Source organism: Acyrthosiphon pisum, chromosome A1 (assembly GCF_005508785.2).
Source record: "Acyrthosiphon pisum isolate AL4f chromosome A1, pea_aphid_22Mar2018_4r6ur, whole genome shotgun sequence".
In the NCBI taxonomy this organism is placed as follows: Eukaryota; Metazoa; Arthropoda; class Insecta; order Hemiptera; family Aphididae; genus Acyrthosiphon; species Acyrthosiphon pisum.
Window position 1 is genome coordinate 131,707,021 of NC_042494.1, and position 26,567 is coordinate 131,733,587.

The 26,567-nt window shown below is 33.2% G+C and overlaps 1 protein-coding gene across 1 annotated transcript in view; it reads right to left on the bottom strand.

The window, feature by feature from the left end:
* LOC100165784 (protein expanded) overlaps positions 1 to 25,127 on the bottom strand; it is a 33,137-nt gene extending 8,010 nt beyond the window's left edge. Inside the window, 5 exon segments of the mRNA XM_001946170.5 lie at positions 1,455 to 1,534; positions 2,529 to 2,608; positions 4,342 to 4,441; positions 6,792 to 6,960; positions 24,520 to 25,127. Of these exon segments, the coding sequence (XP_001946205.5) occupies positions 1,455 to 1,534; positions 2,529 to 2,608; positions 4,342 to 4,441; positions 6,792 to 6,911 (380 nt within the window). The 5' untranslated portion in view covers positions 6,912 to 6,960; positions 24,520 to 25,127.
* Positions 25,128 to 26,567: the final 1,440 nt, after the last annotated feature.

Genomic DNA, 26,567 nt, shown 5'->3' on the forward strand with positions numbered 1-26,567 from the left:
TTTTATTATACACCAATTATATTAGGTATATAATGCACCTATAATCTTTGTTTCAGTAAACTGACGCCGCGTGTACACTGTGCAGGTACATTATAAATTATAATAATATATTATTATGTCGTATAGGGATTCTATAGTAATGACTGATGACGAAATTAATGAAACGTATGTGCATTGTGTATCACAACTACTATGTCCACCCACTCCGACATGCATTACCTATTTGGCTATTTACCTACTTCAATATATTTTATTCCGAAAGCAATCGAACAAAAATAAGTGCGCAGTTTGGCCTCGCCCGTTGCATAGCACCAATACCTAAATGATAATATAGCTGTAACACGGAGGTCTGAAGACTTCCTGGGATCCTGCTGGATGGTCTCCATTATCGTTCGGTTATAGGTTAGAAAATTTACAAATATGCGCGATTTCCGCTGCACAAAATGTAGCTTAGCCATCACACTTTCTATTATAGATGACGCCGAGTGTGATATATTATACCAGGTATATGTTTATAATAATAGGTAATAAAGCAGCGTATATTATGTAATATTTACCTATACGGCAATACGTCATGTATTTGAGTTAGTTATAATTTTTAATCCCGTCATATGACGCTTTTAATCCGTTCGTTAAAATCACGCCCGACGACATGACACATATTATTCGTACCTAGCAAAATATCGTCTAGTTAACGCGGTGACCGGTGAGGATTAATTCCCCGCTCCCATATAACCTATATTATAAACATCACATTATGATGAGATCTCCGAACGGTTTAAAAACATTAAGCCTGTATTACGTACTACTGTTTATCGAAATCATCATCATTATTATTTTTGTTGCTTGGGCAGCGAACACATCGTTGTAGGCATCTGGTCGAATTTTCTCTTCTCCGCACCCATCGCCGCCGTACCGAATTGACGTCGGAAAAAATTCTACGCGCAGCGACGACCAGTGAGTCGTAAATATTTTTATAATTATTTTAACGCATAATTTACTGTCGATCACGAGGTATTTATTTATATATAATATATACTACGGGTACATGTACAATGTATATAGGTGTATACAATATACGTATACAAGTATAAAACGTAAATATATATATATATAAGCGCTCGCATAACTATCTATACATAAATTCCACGAATGCATTAAACTGTACACACGCAAACGCTTCGTGCTACCAGTCGAATAATATGACTTTTTAAATAACTTAATGACTCGTTTAATATTTATTCAAACATTTTTGTCCGGCGACTTGAATATAAGTATTAATGTGTATAATGTAATAAAATATTATGTGCACACACAAACGTATCATGTATTCTCGGCGGCTATATTATAAAAAAAATATCACGAACTTAAATCGAATTAAAATTATATATAATATATCTGTCGCTCCATATTTATAAATGTATATTATGTATGTGCGTATACGTTGTAATTACCGTAGAGATTTAGTAGTGTCGACGTAGAACTTGACGCGTAAATGCAACTGGAGTAGAGGTTGGCCGTTTTGATCGAGACCCTGAGGCGTGATAAAACAAAAAAAAAACAAAATTAAAATACCGATGGTGACTTGTAATCAAATACACAAGTGTGTATTATAAATATATGTAAATAACAAACGAGGAAGACAAAGAAGGGATTAAACCCGTTTTCATTTGGCATTAGGTAATACTTTCTTGCAATCTTATACAGGTATATAATATATATAGATGTCTTTAGCTGGAAGGAACACGATAATCTAACGTGACCTTGGATCGGGACGAAAAACTATACATAATATATATATGTATATATACGGATACGAGTAAAGATATATGTTAATAATATATACATATTTTTTGTTGTACGTATCAAAACAACATATCATTTTGACAACTTAAAAACCAATTATTGTGTACGCAGTCGTACATATAATATATATATATATGTATATGTCGTCCGGAATAAATTGAGACAGTTGCATAATAAATTTCCCTTCTCGCGCGGGTTGTACTCATAATTATACGTATGTGTACGTATTCTAACCGGCAACCTGAGCGGAACAATAAATAAATATTAAAAAATAATATCCCACTTTTAAGTTTTCCCCCCCCGCCCATCTACTTGTAGCTAACAACCAAGTTCCTAACTATACGAATCCGTGTTATATAGAATAACAAAATTATAAATAATTATTAACGTTGCATAACTATAAATATGTTTGGTATATTATAGCAGTCTCAAATTATAGTTTTTAATACATTTTTAACTAATTAGGTAAATATGAACATTAATTATAATTGTAATTACTTAATTAATTAAGTTATATCTTATATATATATAATTGTAATATAAATTTAAATGTGTAGATGTTAAATATATACAAAATTTAAAATTTAAAATTTCAATCGTATCGTACGGTCTACAGTTTTCTCCGCTAACTCTGGAGCGCAAGGTCAAGTTAGAAATATTGGAATGAATAAATTACTTTTAATAAGTTTATATTTAACAAAAATAAATTTAAAAATGCTTACATATGTCGAAGAGGATTTCCAACTTTTTGGCGAATACTTAGACAGTTTACTTTCGGGGTCAGTGAAAAAATATTCTTCGTCTGAAACAAAACAATACAGTACATTATAATCATTTAACTCCGATGGCAGCTATGCGCTTGAATTGTCTACACGACGCGCCTTGACATACTGTAATATTATACATTATTATTTTTGGTAGTTTTTAATAATAAAATGAAACAACGATTTACATTCTTTTACTAGGGTTAAAGAGTAGGGTATATCAACACACCATTTATTTTCTCTCTCTGACTCACGCGCAACATAGCACATTTATCTTTAGCAGAACCAACACAATGTTGTTACTTTTTATATTAAAGTGAATTCACCTATTATCAAACTTTAAACTAATAATATTAGCTGTGTTTAATATTATTGTCCCTGCGTTGGCTTATTTTATTTTGTATACAATTTATAAGCATTTTTAAATTATAATAATTTACACGCTCATAATTTTCATAAAAATGAAATTATCATAAAATATACAACGATACGGGTAATGTTCTTAACTGTAAGTTTGATAGTAGGTAAATTCACTCTAATATTAAAATTAATCACACAGGGTTGGTTAGGCTAAACGTAAATTTACTATGTTGCGCAAAGACAGAAAACAAATAGTGCGCTGACATCCTATATTGTCGTTATAACATATTTGGCAAGAAATTATTATCCGTTAATCACGTTTAAGAGTTTTTGTATCACAAACACGTCACAATATATAATTTAATTATTTTTTGTTGGTAAAATAAACAGTTATTATTAAAATATAAGATCCTATTTATTTTTAAACATAATAATTAATACGATAAATAACATTCTCGTGCATAATTTATTTGTATATGTATTAATTTTAACAGTTATATACAATCAAAATATATGTATATAGTATACACAGGTATAGTGTGTATACTATACACATAAAACGCGTTGGCATTCATAACGGATTTGTACATATTATAGTATAATTTTATAAATGGTATTTGTGAAATAATAAAATTAATTGAAAATATTATCGCGACTGTAGAGTAGTTGAACAATTATAATGTTATGTGGGCATAGAGGTAAAAAAATTATTTTATTTTAATTTCTCTTCGATGATACATACATAAAATACATATTACCGAAATCATATACAAGCGATGGGCAACGTAATATTCTGAATTCATCTTATTATAAGCGAATATAAATTAGTAATTAGTAATTACCATTCGATACCTTTCAGTTTTGTATTATTATTATTTATTTAAATGGCATGTTTACGAAACTTTTCGAATCACATATTATGGATGGCCGTAAATAGTGCTTACAATTCGGGAGGGCTGTAGCTCAGGTCTATACTTGACACTCTTATGATGCTTTTAAATCATAATAATGCAATCATTAGTTTTGGGAGGCTAAGCCATCCCAGCCCCTTTCCTATTTGCGCCTATCCACATTCTATATATTTATCATATACACACACGATATATATATAGATACATATATTACATACGGGTATGATATAATGTGCAATGATCGCGTTTATAGTCTTTATTACGGACGCAGTTGTAAGTTATATTATATATCGTATCATTAGATTTATTAAACGCACTCATCGTAGAAACAGAGAATTATACTATAGGTAGTCTATAGTATATGTACAATAATATATTTAATTATAATATACTTTATAAATATTATGCACAATTTATTATGTAAACTTTAATTACATTTTAATATTATACCTCTATAGGCACTATTATACTATCGTCGTGTTAGTGTAAATTCAACTCACCTAGAATAAATGCCAGTGCGAACAGTTCGACCTCCTGCACTCCTTGAGCAATCATGTAAGTCATCAGCTGTGAGAAGACTTCTTTCACCCGAGATTTACCCTAAAAACAAAAATACACTTTTTGTAAGTTTACGTAATGTTTATATTATATATGTTACCGGAAATTTTGACATTTAGGAAATGATGACAATTCCTAGTAAATGTTGACAATTCATAAAATCGGAAGGAAATTATATCGCCTAGTATATGTTATCATTTCCTAACGATAGTAGGCAAAGATGCCACATTTTTTAAATTCAATCTGACTTATTTAAATATTACTTTTATCAAACATAATTATTAATTAATCAACTATCACCTTAATAAATAATCAATAAATAAACAAGTATTTCTTTAACATTTTAATTTATGTAATTTAAGCTTTTTAAAATTTTTTTATGATTTGCAACGTAGTTACTCATTTTTATTTTCACATGGCAAACTTCCATGACATTTAGAATTACAAATTCTAGATGCCGATCTGCAAGCACACCTGTTCGCACCCAAACTTACTATTTTATACCAGGGACACACATACGTGTTTAAAATCGGTTATCGCAATCGACATAAACCCGTGTTTGATATAATTTCATGTCTCCGCACAGATATATAAAATAATTTTATAAGTTTATTTTATATACCCGTGTGTCTCCGTTTCTCATTTAATTTGAGTTCGACAGCATTATTAGTTCGATAGTGTCTACTATATAGAGTGTAAAGGACTATAATATATAGTTTTATTTAATTAATTTATAATAATTATAATTTTCATCGAAACAATATTTATCAATTTTTACAGTAAAATATACATTTTTAATATCATTTAAAAAAAAAAATAAATTAATAAATGTCATTTTATGCGTTTTTTTAAATATATTTTTAGATCATCAAATTCCGGGCCCTAGTTATAACATTGCCTAATAAACTACGGAAATGATGACAATTCCTAGGCGGTGATAACATTGCCTTCCGCTTTTAAGAATTGTCAACATTTACTAGGAATTGTCGTAATTTCCTAAATTGTCAACATTTCCGGTAACATATATTAGTCCGAAAAGCATATATTCTATAATCTGAATCTAAAATTTCTCTCTCTATATATACGGAGTGATCCATTTAACAGACAAGACACTTATTATAACAGAAAATACTAATAACATTTATGAAAATATTTCTTTTAAATCATTTTGAGCCCATTATATTGTTACTATTTTCTATCAGTATTATTTTTTTCAAGTGTATTACTTTTTGATGACAACATACATAATTTATTTCATAAGAATATTATTTGGAGAGTGAAAATATCTTTATTTAATATATAAAAATCAGATTTCGGAAAATGGTTTATTAATTATAACTTATAAGTATTTAAATTTTAAAGATTATATAAGAGAAGTAGTGGACTAACATTTTACGGGGTATCCCATTACTACTTCACTCCGCTATATCATAAACTATACCTACTCGTAAAAAATTAAATTTTTATACAACGATGAACTCCAAAAAATATTCTGTTTTGGAATAAGAATTCAAATTGCATGTTCTAATTAAAAAAAAATGAAATAAAGATAAAAATTGTAAAAATATATGTTTTAGAAAAATGTTTTTAACGACTACAAATTGTATAAAAAAATAAATAAATAATAAGTGTTTTGGTTATGGAATATGGATCACCCAATTTATAAATCTCATACAGTCACACATACACACTCACTCATTCACTCACACAAACGATTTTTCATTATACATACGACGATAAAATCAATTTATTAAAATATATATTGAGCAACCCAAAATAAATCTGACCGTGCCACGATTCGATCGTCGTTGACCGCGACCAAATATAATAATATTATACACTAGTATATTTTATATTATGTAGGTCGGTCGTATAATATATAAAAATGTTTTTTTTGTTTTATACTCACGCACTCTGACAATATTATATTATATATTCTATCGTGGATGTACCCGAATTCAATGCCGGTTTCCAGTGGTCCAGTTATAACACGTCTACCACAACAACACATATTGTTATATTCAGTGTTATACACAAGTATAGGTACCTATATAATATATTATTATATTTTACGATATGGAGGCATTACGGTATGTTCTTTGGCGACCTCATAACTCGTGTAAGACATAATATGTGTATGATGTATTTATATAGGTACCATCATCACAGTCGAAATTCGCGGATATAATCATATTTGCCCGGTAAACAATGTATCGAAAAATAAAAATGTTTTCTCATATCTCTCTCTCTCTCTCACACACACACACACACACACACACACACACACTCACTCTCACCGCCGCCTCTCTCGTATTTAATCTTTTTATTCTTCTATTTCTTCTTTTTCTTCTGTTCCATCGTCTTATGGCCGTAGTCGTCATTTTACACTCACCTCGACAATGAAATACAATAATTGGCCAGTGAGCAGGTGGACGGCAGCGAACCGGTTTTGTTGGCTGGCAGGCGTTGAAACAGACAGTAGAGGGCCGCTCACTGTGCTGGCGCTCCGCATGCTAGCTCGCCCGACGCCTACATTTCGCGCGCCCACATAATATCTGCAACTGATTAACATGCATACATTATTACACGAACGTAATCGACACGCCGCCGACTCCGGTATAGTGGCAAAGAAAAATGTGTAAGTTTTCGCTGTACTTTGTACAATATATATATATAGTTACATATCAATGGTTATATTGCCTATTAGTCAAACAAAAATATTATAATATCTCTTGTACAAAGGTTACAAGTATGACATCATCATAACTATGACGTTCGCGCGGTGTATTCAACTATTCAAGTACTTATTATATATTATTATACCATGATGATAATAATAAAAATATGTGGATACTGTGCCTATAACGTAATATAGGTACTGGCTGAATATTGCCCGACTTCATTCGCCCTTAAAATTAATCTTTCGTTTTCCGTTTTACTTCTGTTGAAAAATATAACACGAATTATAAACCCAATTACAATATTTGATTTTATGATTATCAACTTCTTGATAATTCAAGACATATTTTTGATGTGCCTATATACACAAAAAACTGAAGACAGATTCAACTAATGCTTATAACTTAAAAGCCGTCGTAAATCCAATGTTGTTAGATTGTGTGATTGTCTTTATGACGTGTTTATAGTTAAAAATACCTCCAAAATTATGAGAGCATATCATAAAAATGTAATCATTGTAATTGTGTTCATAAGTATTTGATTTTAAGTTTTGTGTTTGTAAAAAACTTTATACCATATTTCCACTAATTATAAAAGTATTATAATCTGTACTCAGTGGTAACCAATTTATTAAATATCAAAATATTCGATTTTCGTGATCCAAAATGTAGTACATGTGCGACTGTGTGAGCCACCCTACAGCAACATAATATAGGGGTTGAAAAATAAGGTATAAACACTTCCCTAGTCTCTAGAAATGTATTGATATAGCTTTTAATGAATAAAGTCAAGTAGTATCTGAGTATATAGAGGACAAAGAAACAGACGTACATTAATTTTATATGTACTGATAATTATACTCTCAATGTACAAATATTTGGACGTACTATACTACTATACGCAGTTTTAACCTGAACCAAACTGCACATGTACGAAAAAAAAATAATAAATGTTTCAGTGCTGCATACAATATATACAATATAATAATATTATTTAATTATGTGCATGTGTAATGTCTGTGTGAGAATGTGTGTGTGTGTGTGTGTGTGCGTGCGCGCGCGCGTACTGTTGGTGTTTGTGTTTGAAGGCGTCGAACGATACGAGTTTACTATTATAATTATATTATAATAATTCTAACTATTATAATTCGCGAGTGTGTAGGTACAAAATATGTACAATATGAATATTATGATAGGTACTTACCTATATCGTATATTATATTACATAATGTTAATATGATATTATACACGAAACGCGGCAGATAAACATTGCCACGGCAGCGTGTTTTTATTTCCACGCACTCTGCATCATACTTCCATCATAAAACGTATTTAGTTGGTACTCGGTATACACACGGAGTAGGTACTATAGGTAGTAGGTACCTATTTAAACATACCCGGTACGAAAATATGTCGGAACCCAATGTTTTCCCCGACATGATGAATTCTAGTTTATTAATTATATAGTTCACTCGATGTATATATATATATATATATATATATATATATGTACACACACATCGAGTGAATATATATATATGTAATAGAATAAATTACACACAGTGTGTATAATAGTTTTCGTCGGTTCAAGGTCGGAGATGTATCTTACCAGGGAAACGAGACCAAACCCCCGAACGCGGGCACTCTCGGCAGCGATGCACAGTTTCGTCGAGCGCCCGCTAATGCACCTATACATATAATATAATATTTTTTTATAACGAACGCGTCCGACCCTAAACAACGAGACGGCGTCTCCGTACCCACATAATATTATTATGTAAGTACGTACGACGCAGTATGTGTGCGCACCAGCCACCGGGCAGACCCGCAGCGCATACCTACAACTCTTTGTGTGCGTTGGAAACGGATAAAATCCAAAAAATTACGAATTCCCTCGGAAAAAAAACCGTCGTTTACCTGCTCGTCGTGTACGCATATAATAAATAATAATAATATGTGTGTATATGACGTGGTGTAATATACACCAGCTCTCCGCAGTCGTCTCGCTCGCACGCTGTATACACACACATGCCCGTAATACGTATAATATAATGAAACTGGTCGTCCACAATTATACTCCGAAAAAATTTCATTACACACAGCGATGGCCGTATTATAAATACATAGTACTCGGCGTCTAGTAATAATAATATTTTAATATATACGCGCATTGACCAACTACCATATAATTATAACGACTTTATATTATATTATATTAAATATATATATACTTATTACTTATTACTTATACACTACAAACATTACAAATATACATACCTATATTGTAATAGCCTATAGATACTCACAATGTTATTAATTTATTACGGGTTTTTTATTTTTTTTTTTTTAAACTCGTTGCGGAATCTTTAAGTTAATGGCCGCCTGAGTATTTGGTGATTTACGTGTGGCACGACAGCGATCTTGCGCTAATCGCACAAATATTAACACGAATTCGAGCCACGCTAAACGATGCTAATATTCTTATGGATGAATGACCGCTTGGAATTCTGAACGTACCGTACTTTTTCTCCATACAGCGAACCGCTGCGGTGCAGTGCTTAGCGAAGTATATTAATAATAATATGTTAATTACGCGGTACCTATATATTTGTATAGGTATACTATTTTATACCCTGCAATACCTATAATGTAGGTTGTAGGTACTTACTGCTCCTAGTTATACAGTGCCCGATCATTATAGTCAGGCGTATACCTACTCAAAAGAGTTTTTTTAAATTCCAAACCGACTGTATTATTACGTAATACATTAATTATTATAACGTTTCTATCACATTAAAAATGGCAATTTATTTCGTTTTTAGCAATTTTAGTATATTCTAGTACATTATGGAGTACATATTTTGCAGTTCTTACAACGCCCGGTCGTTTATAAATAAATAAATAAATAAAACGAAATTGTTATTTTTGATAAAATAAAAAATAAATAATTTACCGTGAAAACTCATTATCATTTACATATTATTTACATACAGCCCATGCGACGGCCGAGAAGCTTAGAAGCCGCATACACTGAGCATGATTGTATTGATCAATATACGATACACAAAAAAAAAATATCTTTATCTTTTTATTTACATGGCTGCAGGTTAGAGACAATGGGATACATATTGGAATGCATCAGTTGGGAGGTAGTGATTTGTCTGCAATGCGAAATTAGAACTATACTCGAGACCACCACCGCATGCATGGTAAGCAATAATATAATTTTTTTCTTCCTACAAAAACAGTACGTTACGTGTCACACACATATATATATATAACGTGCAATTAAACAATTTCAAAAAAATTGAAATTTTACGTAAGATTATTACGATTATATATAGTACATGAATGACTGTTTTTCCATATAATATTTTAATACAATAATTATATACTTTAATCATCGACTAAATAAAAACGAAAGTAAACCCGTACATAATAATAATATGATATATATAATAATAAATAATAATTAATAACTAAAAAAAAAAAAATTAATAACTAATATGACTGGGTAATTTACGGGATTACATTATGTTGATGTTATTATGTGATCGACCACCATTATAGTAGATTTAAGTGTAGAACTGCTACTGCAGCTACTGTGAGTCAGTACAGCAAGGATACCGACCAATTATGTAGCATCGAAATGCGCGCTCCGTAATAGCCGTTATTAAAATACCATAAAAATTGTTACATTTTTTCCTACTCGAACGAAAATCGTTTTTATTTCTTATTTTTATCTATCTCCGAGTATATGTGCGGTGTATAATATAAGTTATGACAATGAAAAAAAATCGCGCAGCTAGACAACATCACCGTGTTGTCGCCACAACGACAACGTCTTTATGCCCGTACAATGGTCCGCGTGTGTATATACAGAGATTATATTATAGTACACGCATATTATTATTATTATACTCTGTGTATAGACAGTGCGTATATTATAGTGATATAGTGTTAAAATACGCACTAGCCATCGTATCCGGTCGAGGAACGTGGTTATTATTATTTTCGGCTAATTATTATTATTATTGTGACGACCGACCGCGGCGGACGAAGGGTCGGGACGACGGGAGACCTATATAATATATTATAATGCGTGTATAATATTATATTGCTTCGAGATCTTTGTTCGTTTTCTCGAGGAATGTCCTATGTATATAACATTATAATACATGATTTACGTATGGTGATACAAGTATAATAACACAACGTCAAGCCGCTAAACACTCGAGATCATTGGAGCTTAACCGGTCGAGTCGTATATTTACTATAATATAATATACCTAGCTGGGTGACTTTATTAACTGCCGTAAACACTCATTTACTCGTAGAGTATTAGTTCTTATGTTTACCACATTGTGTAAGGTTTTTAATTTTTTGAATAACAACATAAACATTTTAATTTCATATTTTGTAACAGCATTTTTTTTTTTTTTTTTTAGAATTTCGATGCAAAAATAAAAATTTCTAACGACTATTATTTATTAGTTGAAAGTTTTTTAAAGTTTAGATGTATGACTGCATATATGTACCTACCTATTATGTAATATGTGGTAAACCAATATTTTTCATGGTACCCTTGTGCCGCTCTATCACTTCGCCCGTGAACCCACTGCTGTATAGTATTATTGTACACGTTACACACTCTGCACTCACGAATGCTATTTCGATTTACAACAACCAACTCACCCCCCCCCCCCATATCAAAACAATCCTACCGGGGGCGCGACGACTGTCCAGTATAATATTGTAAAACGATCGCCGCCGTAATGACGACCGCGTGTGCGCCCTGAAGGACCCACTCGAAATCTCGAAAGAGGTATTTCACTAGTATGTGAGTATATATTTATTACGCATCATTGTTACGATATATATATATACGCGTGTACATCGTGTACATATACGACAAGCGTAAATATAATAATAAGCATAATATAATATGTATATACATATATTATCGTAAATGCGTCTCTTCATAATAATAATATAACCTATAACCGGTGCGCACTGCATATACATAAATATACACAGATACCTCAATATTATGTACCACCGTACACCGTCCGAGGAATTCCGTTATTCAAGAACTAATTTTTTTTATCCGCGGTGGCTGGCTGGATGATGCAACTATGTTTTATATTATTATACGTATACGAGCTTATACACACGTCGAGGGCGACCGGATAAGTGTATATACATAATATATATATATATATACACGTTATAATATTATATGTACGCATACAGACACACACACACACTGTGACCGCTGACCGACAACAATAAATTATCATTAAGTATTCCGGGCATGTCATCTTTACACGCGAGTCCGTAGTACCTATAGTCTATACGTATAAATATATAATACCGCGAGTATAATAATAATAATATAATACGATCGCTAGCGACCTTAAGCGCATTTCGTGGCCGTCAGAGGCGATGGATCCAGTACGATGGATCCAAGCACACGCGCAACCGATCGGGTAAGCGGTAGAAAAAAATAATAATCATCGTCTTGTCGTCGATATTAGTTTATCAATAATAACCCATTGTCACGTTTTGTTTTGTTTCGTATTTTGTATTTTTTTTTTTACTGTGTCCAGGAAGTGTCTGAATACTAATCACGTGGAGCTTACTATAAACATACTTCGGGAGAAAGTAAAACACCGGCATTTCACAAATTCCATGATTTAACTAACACACACACACACACAATCTCTGTTATAAATATTAAAATATCATATTAATTGTGTATAATATATATATTTACGTTCATAATCAGATATATTAATAATATTATACATTATACCATTCAAATACATACATAATACATACATAATACATACGACGTACGTAAATTTACAAATGATAACTTTATTTTGAATACCTAATACCTTTTACATACGTTTTTGTACTAATATAATATTATTAATATTAATAACATTTGTGACACATCCATATATGTGTTGCGCTGTCTAGCGGTAATAGCAGGTTTGTCACCATCAATTGAGTTACTTTTTCCCATTAATAATATGATTCGTATGATCTTGAATAATTATTATTCAACTACCTATAATATACATTTTACAGTTATTATAGGACTCATATAATTATATAATATTAATATTGATTTGCCTTGGTTCAAATAATAATTATTGTTTTCATATTTATTAAAAAAAAATAATTTATGATAGTAAGTTATTATTTATTAATTTCTACTTTCTAATAATAGTAATATAAGTTTAGGCATGATGCGGATAAGTAGGTACATCATATAGGTAGATCGTACTACCATAGACGAGAACGACCGCGGTAAGAGTGTAAGACACACCATATCGTGTATTTTAAGACATGGATGGTAACGACTTTTGTAAAACTTTTTAAATGTTGTATGCACAGGAAATAAGTACAGCCGTTAGCCGCATAGGTCCCTCAAATTAGGAATAAAGTAGTATGATGCGAGAGACTTTGTCGAATCGCGTATAGTGTTGCGCATTTAATTTTAATGAACATAATATACATAATACATTATTTATTGTACCTATTATCGGTTTTTCGCGTTTTCCGATTATTCATTACTTATATTATGTATCTAGTTATCCGATCGATTTTCAACAAATCTGTTCGATTTGTGTATTGATTTAGACCGGCAGTAGCTACATTTAGATAATTTAATATGTATATTATTATTTTATAATATTACACCAATGATAATATAAATGTATCGGTTAAACTGATTTTTACTTAGGTTTATATAAGGTTCGTTTGGGTAAAAAAAAATTTTAAAAACTGTTAATGGGTGCCCGGCATTATTGCTCGTGCATGCGTTAAATGGGAATATCGATTCGGTATAGTTCTGCGAAAAATACGTGAGGAAATTATCGTAGGTGTTTACATTATATATTATATAGGCGGTGCTCGCACGAGATGCCGAACTACTCAGTTCACTGTGTAAGTTTCGTTATCGCAGAAAGGAAACCGTTCCCAGCACAGTGTTATTGGTATATAGTTAAGTATATAGTTATATAGCTGCTGTTGCATTAATTGCTACAGCGATCGAAGCCAGAAACTCGAAAGCGCGTCCCAAAAACCCGTCGCCGATGCCACGTAATCGAACCTTAATAATATTATCGTAAATTTCAACAGCCGAAACGAACGACGGTGTTGTGTTTATATATACAACAAATGTCAATATGTGAATTTTATATACGCTGGTTTTAAACTCTTATAAGTGATAAGAACAAATTCTCACACTTTCAAATGTAAATATTTTTGTTAGGTATATAAAAACCATTTGCAGGTGACAATATATAATAAATACTATTAGTGCCATTTTCTAAACGAATACAAAATGCAAACCTATAGGTCATATTTATACAATTAAGCATAAATTGAACTAGCATTAGTGCTAGGTTTATTAATAACCAACTTACGAATACTGATATACAGTATTTAAAGCATTGATTTCATTTTCAGCGTGATTCTATCGTAGAAAATTATATTTCTACAACTTTTGAATAAAATTATAATACAATAACTTCGGATCGTTACTGTATACATTGAAACGATATAGATACGTAGCGCGGCCTGAGGAACATACAACGGCGTAGCTGTACACAATATAATAATGAACTTTGTTTATATACTAATTTAGTGAAACGTCAAAATGCATGTAGATAATATAATAATACTTATGGACTTTAAAAGCACAGATGAGATTTCGTGCGGTTGACAACTTTAAATACATTTTTGTTCTGACTGACGACCGGGCGGAAAAATGACTAACTAGGCATGCCTGCACATTATACTATAGCATGTGATAGTTATAAAATATTTACACGATGGATTTAAACTATTCCATACATGTGTATTGTCTACTATATACCGCAAGTCTGTGCTCCAGTCGTCCGTCGCCCCTCGAGTTATGTGGTTAAACTTTATGTATATACACATTCACACACCGCACTCGCAGTTTTATTACTTCAAATTAGCGAGGGACATGGGAAACGTCAGTGACTGTAATATAATATAATATATATAATAAAGAATTTATAAAAAGCAGAATATTATAGGCACTCTTTTTTATTTACATTATTGTTGTAAAATGAAAAAAAAAATCCTAAACCCTCTCGTCCGTATACATTGTATATTATATACAATTATAATTCACGATATTGTTTACGCATTCTTACCACATTTACGCTTTTATATAGATTGCATGGGTATTTCTATGAAATAGTTTTAAACGTCCAGAGCAATATAATATTATATACCTGGGGAATGGGGATCAATTAAACGTAAGACATACATTATTTCAAAAACTATTAAAGTTCTAAAAATATTTATTTTATATAATCAAAATTCGCGGTTAAAAAACAATTTTTTTAATTTTTGTTTAATGACAAGGAAAATCCATTTTTAATTCCTTATTCTAAAGTAGAAATAAGAATATACTATATTGTAATTAATATATTTTAACTTTTTGTACCTATAGTTACATCGTACAGTATACTGTACGATGTAACTCATTCCTTATATTCGAAATGTATCAGTATCAGTAGAATCACTTAATATATTACTGCAGAGTACATCGCGCTGTCTGTATGCCCAGCCGATATAGGTTATTATTTATTAATACATACTGCATTTAAAAACATATACCCAGTGCCGTAACTAGAGAGTCAAAAACCCAGGTGCAAACAAATGCCTGGGCCCCTCCTTCTTGAGATACATTAAAAAGTCGGACTGAATTCACATCGTAGTAATTTATACTCCTTAGACGGGATAGTATTTGTGGATGTATTGAATTTATTTACAATAAAATATAAGAATAACAATTTTAGTTTTTATGTAACACTAAAAATAAAAATAAAAATAATTATTACTATTGTTATATAATAATATACCTGTCGCATATTTTATAACATTTAAGTATTAAAAAACATTTTCTTCCGAGCTTTAGCATTTGCGAAATCAGCAATAATCTTTTCAATACTTAATACTGATATATTACTGGTAAATATTACTTACAAATCTGAAGTCACATCTGACTTATACAGTTGAATAAAATCAAGGATTAGTAATTTTTCCAATATTTAGATGAACAATTCTAAGTAAAACGGACCAGGCTTTTACAATTTGCTATATGAAATTAAATACAAAATAATAATACAATTATTATAAATCAAATTAAAAAAAAAATTTACGTCCATCCGCTAAGGGCCCTTCGCCCCTGCGGGCCCCAGTGATGTGCATCGCCTGCACCTATGATTTTTACGGCATTGCATATACCTACCTAAACATGTGTATCAGTCTAAATTGAAATACTTTAACAGTACTACCTATATATTATAAATATACAGTATACATATTATAATATAGTGTATACTGTATTATATATATAGGTACGCACTATACCTCGAACGTCGATAGCATGAATACATGTCACCCAAGCCCACGGCTCCACATAGAATATAGGTACGCGTTTTAACGAACGAAAAAACAATTATTACAATCAAACGATGAATATAATTATTAGCCTGTATCATCTTATATAATACATATATGTATATCTACCTATAGTGAATCACCGTTAAGTGTTATGCGATCGTCGCGCCTAGTAACGGCCGTATAAACGCCTAGTAAACGTATACCTATAATATATAAAATTATAGAATGTGCGCAGACTACACCAGCTATTTATTATTATACGCGCACGGGTCTTCCACTTGACCGAGGCGCCGTCGACTCGACGGACATTTCAAACTATATGTCTATATTATTATTGATGTGTATAATATAATGTACCTATAACATTTACTTTCTCGGTTATATCCACGTCGAGTCCCGTCGCATATACGACATTCCGATTTGACACGTTAAACCTATAACCGTAGTCCGTGTGCTATGTGTTCGAATCTGTATAGAACCGCCGCCATTTCATCGCCATCGAAAAAATCAGTTTACGGACGTTTGGTCCTTGCAGGTCTATAATGATTGTATAGGACGTGTTTGGTACACCGGTTTTTCAAACCATTATTTTTATTAGTTAAATTCTTCAGAAACATTTGAATACCTAGCAGTAGGAATTATAATATAAAGTTCGTAAATTAGAACAATATTAGTTATTATATTTCTCGGTCAAGTCATAGGTAATTTGTTATTAAACGGAAATGGTAATACCTAATACAAATATACTTACAACTTACAAGTAACTTTAAGAGTTAAATAACACAAAATTATTTTTACACCAAAAATAAAATGATAAAAATGCCCTAATATAATTGTAAGACGTTATAATAATTCGTTAGTGATCATGAGACATATTGTTATTTAACTCTTATTAACTATTTGTAATTTTATTATTTGTACTTGTATAATTGTCACTTTCGTAAAATAAAATAAAATGTTTATTAAATATTTAGAAAAATTATTTACTGACTTGACCAGAAATACATGAAGAAATAATTATGAAAATATGAACCAATATTGAAATGATTTAAAATTCTGAGGTACCAAACGTCCTGGCTAATAACTCCGTGCAGAAACCAAATGTCCTATATAATATAATATTATATATCTTAATTATTAATATTTGTCATGTTGGTAATTAATACAGTTTTATGATTGGAATGATTGACGAACAGTCCGTTTTTCGGTGCGTTGAGTGTTCGTATCACGATTTAAGATAGTAGTAGACTATCTTAAATCGTGGTTCGTATTAACTATTAGGTTAGGTAATTATCTTAAGTTATCTTAAGTTTTTTTTTATTGACATTAGTTAAATTTTTTTCAAAATTTAACAGTGATCGGTACGAAAATCGTTCATGCTGTATAGTCTGTAGCCAATGTATTCGTTACACTACACGAATAATTAATACCTATACACATTTAGTAAGTGCATAATTAATCAAGTTATTTAGGGGATGCTAAGAACACCCTAGTCAAGCCTAGGCATGTATAATCCGCACGATATAATAAATAATATAATAATATTCTTGTAACTATAATAATATACGCGGCCGCGGACGCGCGTGCACGTGTACCTATTTATCGTACACAACGAAAATGTAATATTATAATATATACATCGCGCACACCGCTGTTGAATAAAAATGATTATTATTCCTTCTTTACAAGTATGCGCGTGCGTAATATACGCGTCTTCGTCCGACTCCAACGTATGCGTATATATTTCCCCCCGTGCCGGCTCGAACCGGTTCTCGGCGCGCGATCGCGGTTAAAATGTGATTCAACGTTGTTTTCGTATATTGTTGTGTGTGTGTGTGTACGATCATTCTTCGATTTATCTACCCCGCGTGGAATGTTATTGCGCCCGGACGCTCCCGCGCGCGTGTGTGTGTGTGTGTGTGTGTGTGTGTCATTAATAATTGGCGCGACTTTTTGTCTTTAAATATATTATATTATTATTGTTAATATGCCTCGCATCCTACGGGCCTACAGGACCTAGTGCGTTATGGTTATAATATAATTTTATTCGTCGTCGTCGTCGTCATTATATAAGCGTATACGAATGGACCGTGATTTTTGTCGTAAATAAAAAAAAACCTGCCTCAGTGGTTCCTGCCCCTTGTCTCACCGCAGTCTACCAGGTCTGACGGTAGAGTCCCAAAGAAAATACAAAAATATCTTCAGGGGGAGGGTGTATGTTATAAAGTAGCGCATAATTTCAAATACGTATATACTATATAGCCGTCGGTGGTAAAATAATAATAGTAATAATAATAATAATGGTCGCCTCGGGAGAGGAGATGAGCGTTCGGAAAACAAAAAAAAAATAATAATAATAAAATCCGAGAAAAAAAGGTTTATATATGTATAGGTGTAGGTACCTTCGACTGCGCAGGTATGTATATAATACGTATTATAGGTATATATTATTATTATATGTTTATATCAGATCGACGACGATTGCGTTGTTTGATCAGAATATGTATGTGTGTGTGTATATATTTACGCAGTGTGAGAGTGAGAGACCTAGTACGATAGAGGATCGGGTGAGGCCGTCGCGGGGGAGAGGGGTTGGCGGTTGTGGCCGCGGGGGTGTAGAGGGGGGCGGGGTCACGAGCCGACGACATTCCTACGCTGCATTGGAGGGAGCGATCCGGCCCTGGAATGCGGTCGACCTTTTTCCCGCCCGTCTACACACGCACAAACACACACTCACACACATACATTTATACTCACGCCGGATCCCCAGAGACCAGGTGCGTGACCAGGTGCCGACTATACAATACCTAACACACACATACAAACGCAGGCACGCGTAAACACACGAACAAATATGTGTGTGTGCGTGTGTGTGTGTGCACCGTAAACGCGATATATGATGAACGCGAAAGCCGTGTGTGTGTGCGTGAGTATATAATATTATATGAAAAAAATTGTTTAAATCGCAGCGCAGAAAAAATTCGCCGCATCGCGTGTTGATGACGTAAACTGAAATCGATTCGGGGACGGCGGGTGCAGTGTGTAATGCGCACAGGTGTATTGTAAGTGCACGCGAATAGTATAATAAGTAATAACATTATACATTTGGATTTTGGTATATTATAAAAAGTTTGATACAACCATGATCCGTAGTGTAAAGACTTGTAAGTCGTCGTCGTAATGGTTTAAATGTATAATATGTATTATATATAGCTGGAAACCTGTAGATTGTTCTCTCCTCGCAGCACAATATTATAATATACACTCGATACCATCGATAGCGATGTCTGTAAATCTGCAACATTTTGACATTCAATCTCTCAGCGTTAGCGATACTAATATTATGCTTGTCTCTTTCTGCCCCGAAGCAAATTTACAAAACACCAATAACTACTTAACTGAAACACAATCCTCCATCTCCCGAAACACGAAAAACGTTTTTATTTCAACTGAAAACTGTTGTAATATTCTACCTGGTTGTGAGGATGCACTGGATTCCAATCTTATATTATATTTCAGATATTCTATATAATAATATTTTTTATTTCGACTAAAAAAAAAATACATTGATGAAATTCCTGAAATGCTCAAATATACCCAACTATATGATTATTACAGTCGTTAATTTGGTCTCCATTTAATAGGCTATATGGTTATCCCAAAATTGAAAAAAAGGTACTAATGGATTAGGCTCGCTAGAAATACCAATACAGACATACATTAGTAAAAAAAGATAACATTTCAGTAATATAGCTTTACGCGTCATTAAAAGTATGCTGTAGGTAATGTTATAGACACGAACTAAGAATCTCTTATTTAGTTATTTCCTGATAAATTACTATAAGCATTAAGCTATTCTTTGTATATATCAATCCAAACATACTGCATATTTTTAATAACATTTTTTTACACGTCAATCGTGGATGCCGTAGAAAATATGTAAAATGGATACAAACAAATTTTAGTATAAACATACATTTTGTGGAAAAAAAATGTTAACTAAGTAATGCAATAGAGATGTAGATTATTTAAAAATTCAGAATTCTTGCTATATTATAATAAGTATATACAAATTACAAACCAAGAAATATTTAAACCTACCTAACGAGTAACAATCTTAAAGCTACCTATATGTATACAGTCAGATAATAAATCATAATATAAATACCTATTGATTATTATTTTCACAATTAAGTATGATTTATACATCAGACAATTTTGCAATGATTTGAAAAATGTATAGTTTAAATAATAAAAAAATCTTCTTGAAGATCGATATTCAAATGCAGTTTAATACTTTCAAATAGTGCTGAAGTCTTCTACGGCCGCTTAGTGGAGTGCATTACACCAGAACACCAGTTCGAGAGGTCCAAATTTGTTGTTTCTACATCAGTATATAAATGAAGCATAGCTTGTATAAGTAGCAAATTCGGTATAGGTATATTAGGTATCAAGTCCGCAGTATAATGTAAATGTATATTATAATATATTATGACGAATGTCTATGTGCCGTTATAGGTCATTAATCAGCTTTAGTAGTATGTATAAGAATGTTGTATCAGTGGCGTATATATTATATACTATTAAATCTTGAAAATTCTAACTATCGTTAGACTAATAATGCCAAATAATCGAATATCTAATATCGCTAACACTTAATTATAGGTATCAGTAAAGCACATAAGCCATATGTATTATGGGCGACGGAGCGCTGCAGATATGTTTAAAAGTCTTCTTTGGTAGTTCGGACGTTCGGTGGTGCAAAAGTCGGCCAATAATATCATTCTGATGCGACGATGTAATCGAACGCTGCATCAGTGGCGACGACTCAACGTCGGCTATTATTTTTTATTTTTCATTTATTTATTGTTAATCGCGCACGCACCAGAGTTATTACTCGTATCGTGTGTCGAATTCTGCGGACGTTAATGTTAAGTAAACAATTTTTTTTCAGCTCACCGTTTTTTAGAGACAGCAGTATGTCCCATGACACGCTCTTATGTGTACAATATATATATATATATATAACTCAATATAAGTATAAATATGGTATGCCTATGCGAATGACCAAAAGAAAAAAACCACAGTATACATTATACGGTTCTCGGTAAATTATCATATATTTTTTATTTTCTTGTCAACGGCGACGAAAACGGTTTTGCAGTCTCTCGCATTATATTATTATATAACATACAATATTTTATAATAATATATTGTAGTTAATAATTTCAATGTACCTATATATTATAATGTCTATGTAAAATATCGTCGTATACGGGTGGCCTTGAAAAATCGAAGTTATCCAACAGGGGGCCATTATAACAACGTTAAATCGTTTAATGAATCCGAAAAGTGACATAATATCAATAGGATGCTAATTGCGGTATAGCTAAAAGGCTCTGAATAATATATTATGTTCGCATGCGTTATATTATCATACCAAAATGTACCTACCAATATATAAAAACCAACAAACTGTACAGCACGTGGCTAATTAGCTATTCTGGAAGAGCAAAAGCGGAGTTGTGAGACTACCGTACTACGCGATGACAACAACGCGTTGTTTTCCTTTTTTTTATTCATATCATATAATACATATTATATATATTATACATAACCATGTTATATCCATCTTAAGTGTATATAAAAACACGTAGAAATATGAGTGTGTGTGTGTGTGTGTGAGTATGTACTATGTGTGCATGTAGTGTATATAGGCATATAGCAGCTGATTATGACTATACTATAATATAGACCTGTCACCGCCACGCACGTCAAATCTTACATTATCAATGATTCAATGTTTGTATATTAACATTTTTTCACCTAATATACTTTAATCAAACGAGGATTCGTCGTAAAAAACAAAAGGTAACATCTGAATTGCTGTAATGTAAGCTCGTGATATTATTGGGTGATAAATGTTATTTTTAGGTACATATTAAAAAAAAAAGTTATCATTATACGAATTATGTATTAACTTACGATGTAAATGAAAAAAAAATATAAACATAATGAAACAGATTTTACATTATACCATTATAATGTACTTCTAAATAATATATTATATATTGTTATGTATTTATGTGCGTATGTTATAAATTTTTCGATGTTACAGTGGGGTGTGTGGGGCAGCTATATTAGGCGGTGGTGGAGGCGGTAACATGTACATATAACTGCGTGCAGCAACCAGCGCGCGATAAGGAGAGACGCGGACCATAAATCTCCATCAGATCGAGTTACTGCCAAAACAGGTATTCGTGTTGAATAACTATTTTTCCGTCGTCGGACCACGCGAAGCATCCGTCTGTCGAGGAACGACCTCCGAGAGGCGCGACGACGGTCGTTAAATTTCGGGATTTGGGAGTCTCCAACGCGTTTCTTATATTACAACAACTATAAAACGAAACCCATTTATTACCGGTGGAATTTTCTGGTGTTTCTAACTGCAGGCTTTCGAAAATATACCCGTGTAGGACGTAGGCAACAGGTAGGCACACAATGCGTGCGCGACAGGGTGGCGGCCCGGGCCACGCACTGCAAGCGCGTCGGTTCGCACAAGTATAATAATAAAATTATTATTATGTAGGTACATGACAATATTATTGTATTTTTGACGTGTTGAATTCGCAAGCGTGTTATACCTCTGCGTATTACATCGGCGGTCGATATCGCTATCCGCTGGATTCCAAAATCCAAACCCTTAACATCGAGTGATGGAGTAATATAATAATATAAATAATCCAACACTCCCGAGAGTAGTTTCAAACCCGCGAGTTCGTTCTCCACGCGTATATTATAATTATTATTATTATAGAAAATATCTGTTAATAACACCACATGCGTGCACACACACACAAATACAGTTTTATATTCTCGTACACATGCGCTACATTATATTCGTAGCCGCCACTGACTTCTACTGTACACACACATGCGTACAGGCCAATGGATATTGTATATGTATGCGTATAAAGTGAGAGTTGACACCTTGTTATTGAGATTCCGACGTGTTTGATATTATATATAGGTATAATATGTATATGTGTACGAAACGAGTTTATCTCTCCTATGGATTTTGACATTTTGTTCGCAAACGGGCCTACCGGGAAACTAGTTCGGTCCGACGACTTTTAAAAAACGCTACAACATTAATAATAATATAATAATACTTTGGGAATAGGTACATCTACAGTAATAAAAACATTATCATATTATTGTTATTATGCTGCACCGGAGTACCGGTCAACAATATAATAGGTATAATATAATATAATAGGTACCCGATGACACGAAACCCTCTATTGCCGGAGTTCGCGGAAATATAGGAAGACGGACGTATATTATTATTAATCCATTGACATCGACCCCATCCAGTTTCCTATATAGGGCAGGTACCGAAAAAATATATAATAATAATTATCCATTATAATACGTCAACGGCGTCGTGTGTGTTTATTATATGTATATAATATATACCCTCGTATCGTAATTTTCGTTGTGGCCCTACACATACCGCACACACGCTTGAGTGTCGGTAGGTTGAAGGTTCAAAAGATAGTTTTTAAAAACAGACTTATGGTAGGTTCTACGTGTTACAAATGATGGGGGGGGGGGGGCAGCAATACGCATCTATTTTCCCGAGGACGTATATTATATATTAATAACTTTATGCAGGAGCCGTACGACGACAGACGTAGTTAATAGTTATTCCGTCAATGAATCAATGAGTCAATGAGTCGTCTCTGCGTGTTTGTCCGCGTGTACATAGGTAATAATATTTTAATATACTCGTAATAAATATACGGAGTGATAAAAGGTACATCGGTACGCTTATGTGTATACCTATGTGTATATGTGTATGTGTGTGCATACTGTAAGACAGTGTGTATCGATTTTTGGGCATCAAAATCAGGTGGTGATGGAGGAGGGGGTCACTCGCGTCAGCCCTAAGTTTGCCAAGTCCCATATTATAATTATTCTTACCTTCATGTGGGTCCTTCAGTGACGTAGATGATTACGTCGTCGACCGCGGTCGTCGTCGTCGTCGTCCTGCATCATCAAAGCAATCGGCTACTGTGTCATATACGAGACGATGGCGTGAAGACAGGTAGGTAGGCGCACACCACTGCGTTTGCCGATAAACGGTTTTCTCGCGCACTTGGTCCGAAAGGAGCACGAAAAACGAAATTATAAACAAAATTAACAACCAAAACGTGCGGCACTGCAGTTTACGTACGCGCGCGAGTGTGTTTGTATATATTATATATAATATTAATATTCTGTCAAGCGTAAAACGGATCGGAAAAACGTCTTCACTGATGGGTGGTGGGTATAACAGGGATCGAAATGGGCGCCAAACAGCAAAATATGGCGATGGTGGAGTGGAATAACGAGGATGACTGGTACGACGCACGGGGCTCGAGTTTGTGCGACCACGGCAAGCGGTCGTCTGGCGCGCGCACCGAACTGGACGGACGGGCTCGGCGTTGCCCGACGACGAGGTGATGGTGGCGGTGGTTACCGTGGTGGAGGTGGCTGTGGTTGTGGAGTAGGAGAGGAGGACGACGATGACTACAACTACTACGACCGGTACCAAACAAAACTGAAACCGAACGTCTATAATAATACGCGACGACGACTATGCGTATTATACCAACACGACCGACCGACGGCTCCGTCAGTGGCGGTTATGTCGCTGCTACATCAGAGGTTCTCAGAATGGATTCGACTGTCGGACACTGTGCTTGGGATACCGTCTTCTGCGGTCTGCTTCGGTTTGTACATTATCTATACCGTGTATATTTTATAATCATAAAATATAGTAAATACTATCATAGTATTATAGTATTTATACTACAATAAATATTTAAGAATGCTCACTCTCATTTATTTAAATTCTGGTTTTTTGAATTTTTATTACCTATAAGTATTATATTTTTAAGTACTAGGCTTTATGCCATTTAAGGATTGTCCTGTGCTGATACAAACTTTTTTAAACTGTACATTTTTAAGCACAATGCTGATTATTATTTTTCAAACGTTGATAAATAAAAATCTAAGTTTATCTGAAAGTATGGTTCCTACAAATGAAAATTGCAAAAATTGAAATCAGTTTTCACTGGAGAACATAGGCGCAAATAGCGTTTGTGATTTGGGGGGGCTAAAGCCTTACTTTGATAATATTGAATAAGATTAAAACAAACCGTAGGAAATGTTTGGGGGGGGGCTATGGACATTTTTGGGAGGGCTTAGCCCCTAAAGCCCCCCCCCCTATTTGCGCCTATGCTGGAGAATGAAGACGACTGACAACTAAACACTCAATTACAGTTTAACTTTCCACTTTTTAACTAGCTAAAAATCAACTGACAAGCATCGGAGCGTTGTCCGCAATTCGTCGCAGGCCGGTTGCAAACACAGGAATCGATTTTCTGATGGAGGTAACTGCAGGCGGGTTTGGGGTTTAGACACAGCTGGCTGAAATTGATTGTATATTATTATATGAAATTATGAACTGTGATAGTGTATATACGCAGCAAAAAGTCAAGTTCACGCTATAAAATCCGTTAACGTTGTAGGTATACCGGTACTCGAATCATATTATATCATATATTTTAAAATATTTGTTAAAAACTTACAAGGAACCCCTGACCTGACCCGTTTGGCTAGAAGTTTTTTCACACTACTAGCCGGAACGTGATCGTAATAATTGGTGTACTGGCCGTTCAAATATATATATATTAAATTTATGGTCCGGACGTCCGACAGTGCAAGTTTTCTAGGTATTTGCCGATATTGTTATTTTTGACAAAACTGGTCCATGCCCAGTATTTGCGGGCCAGAGATAATATAATAAATAATTATAATTTATCTGCCGATTACCATGCGAATACGTTTTTTACTCATGCGAGTTACGACTGCTTGAGGTATTTGTGTCGCGTATAATCGCGTACGTGAATTTTATAACGCATTGAATAACTACAAACACGAATTACGACGATATAATAGTGTAAGTCAAGGATAAGCGAATAATT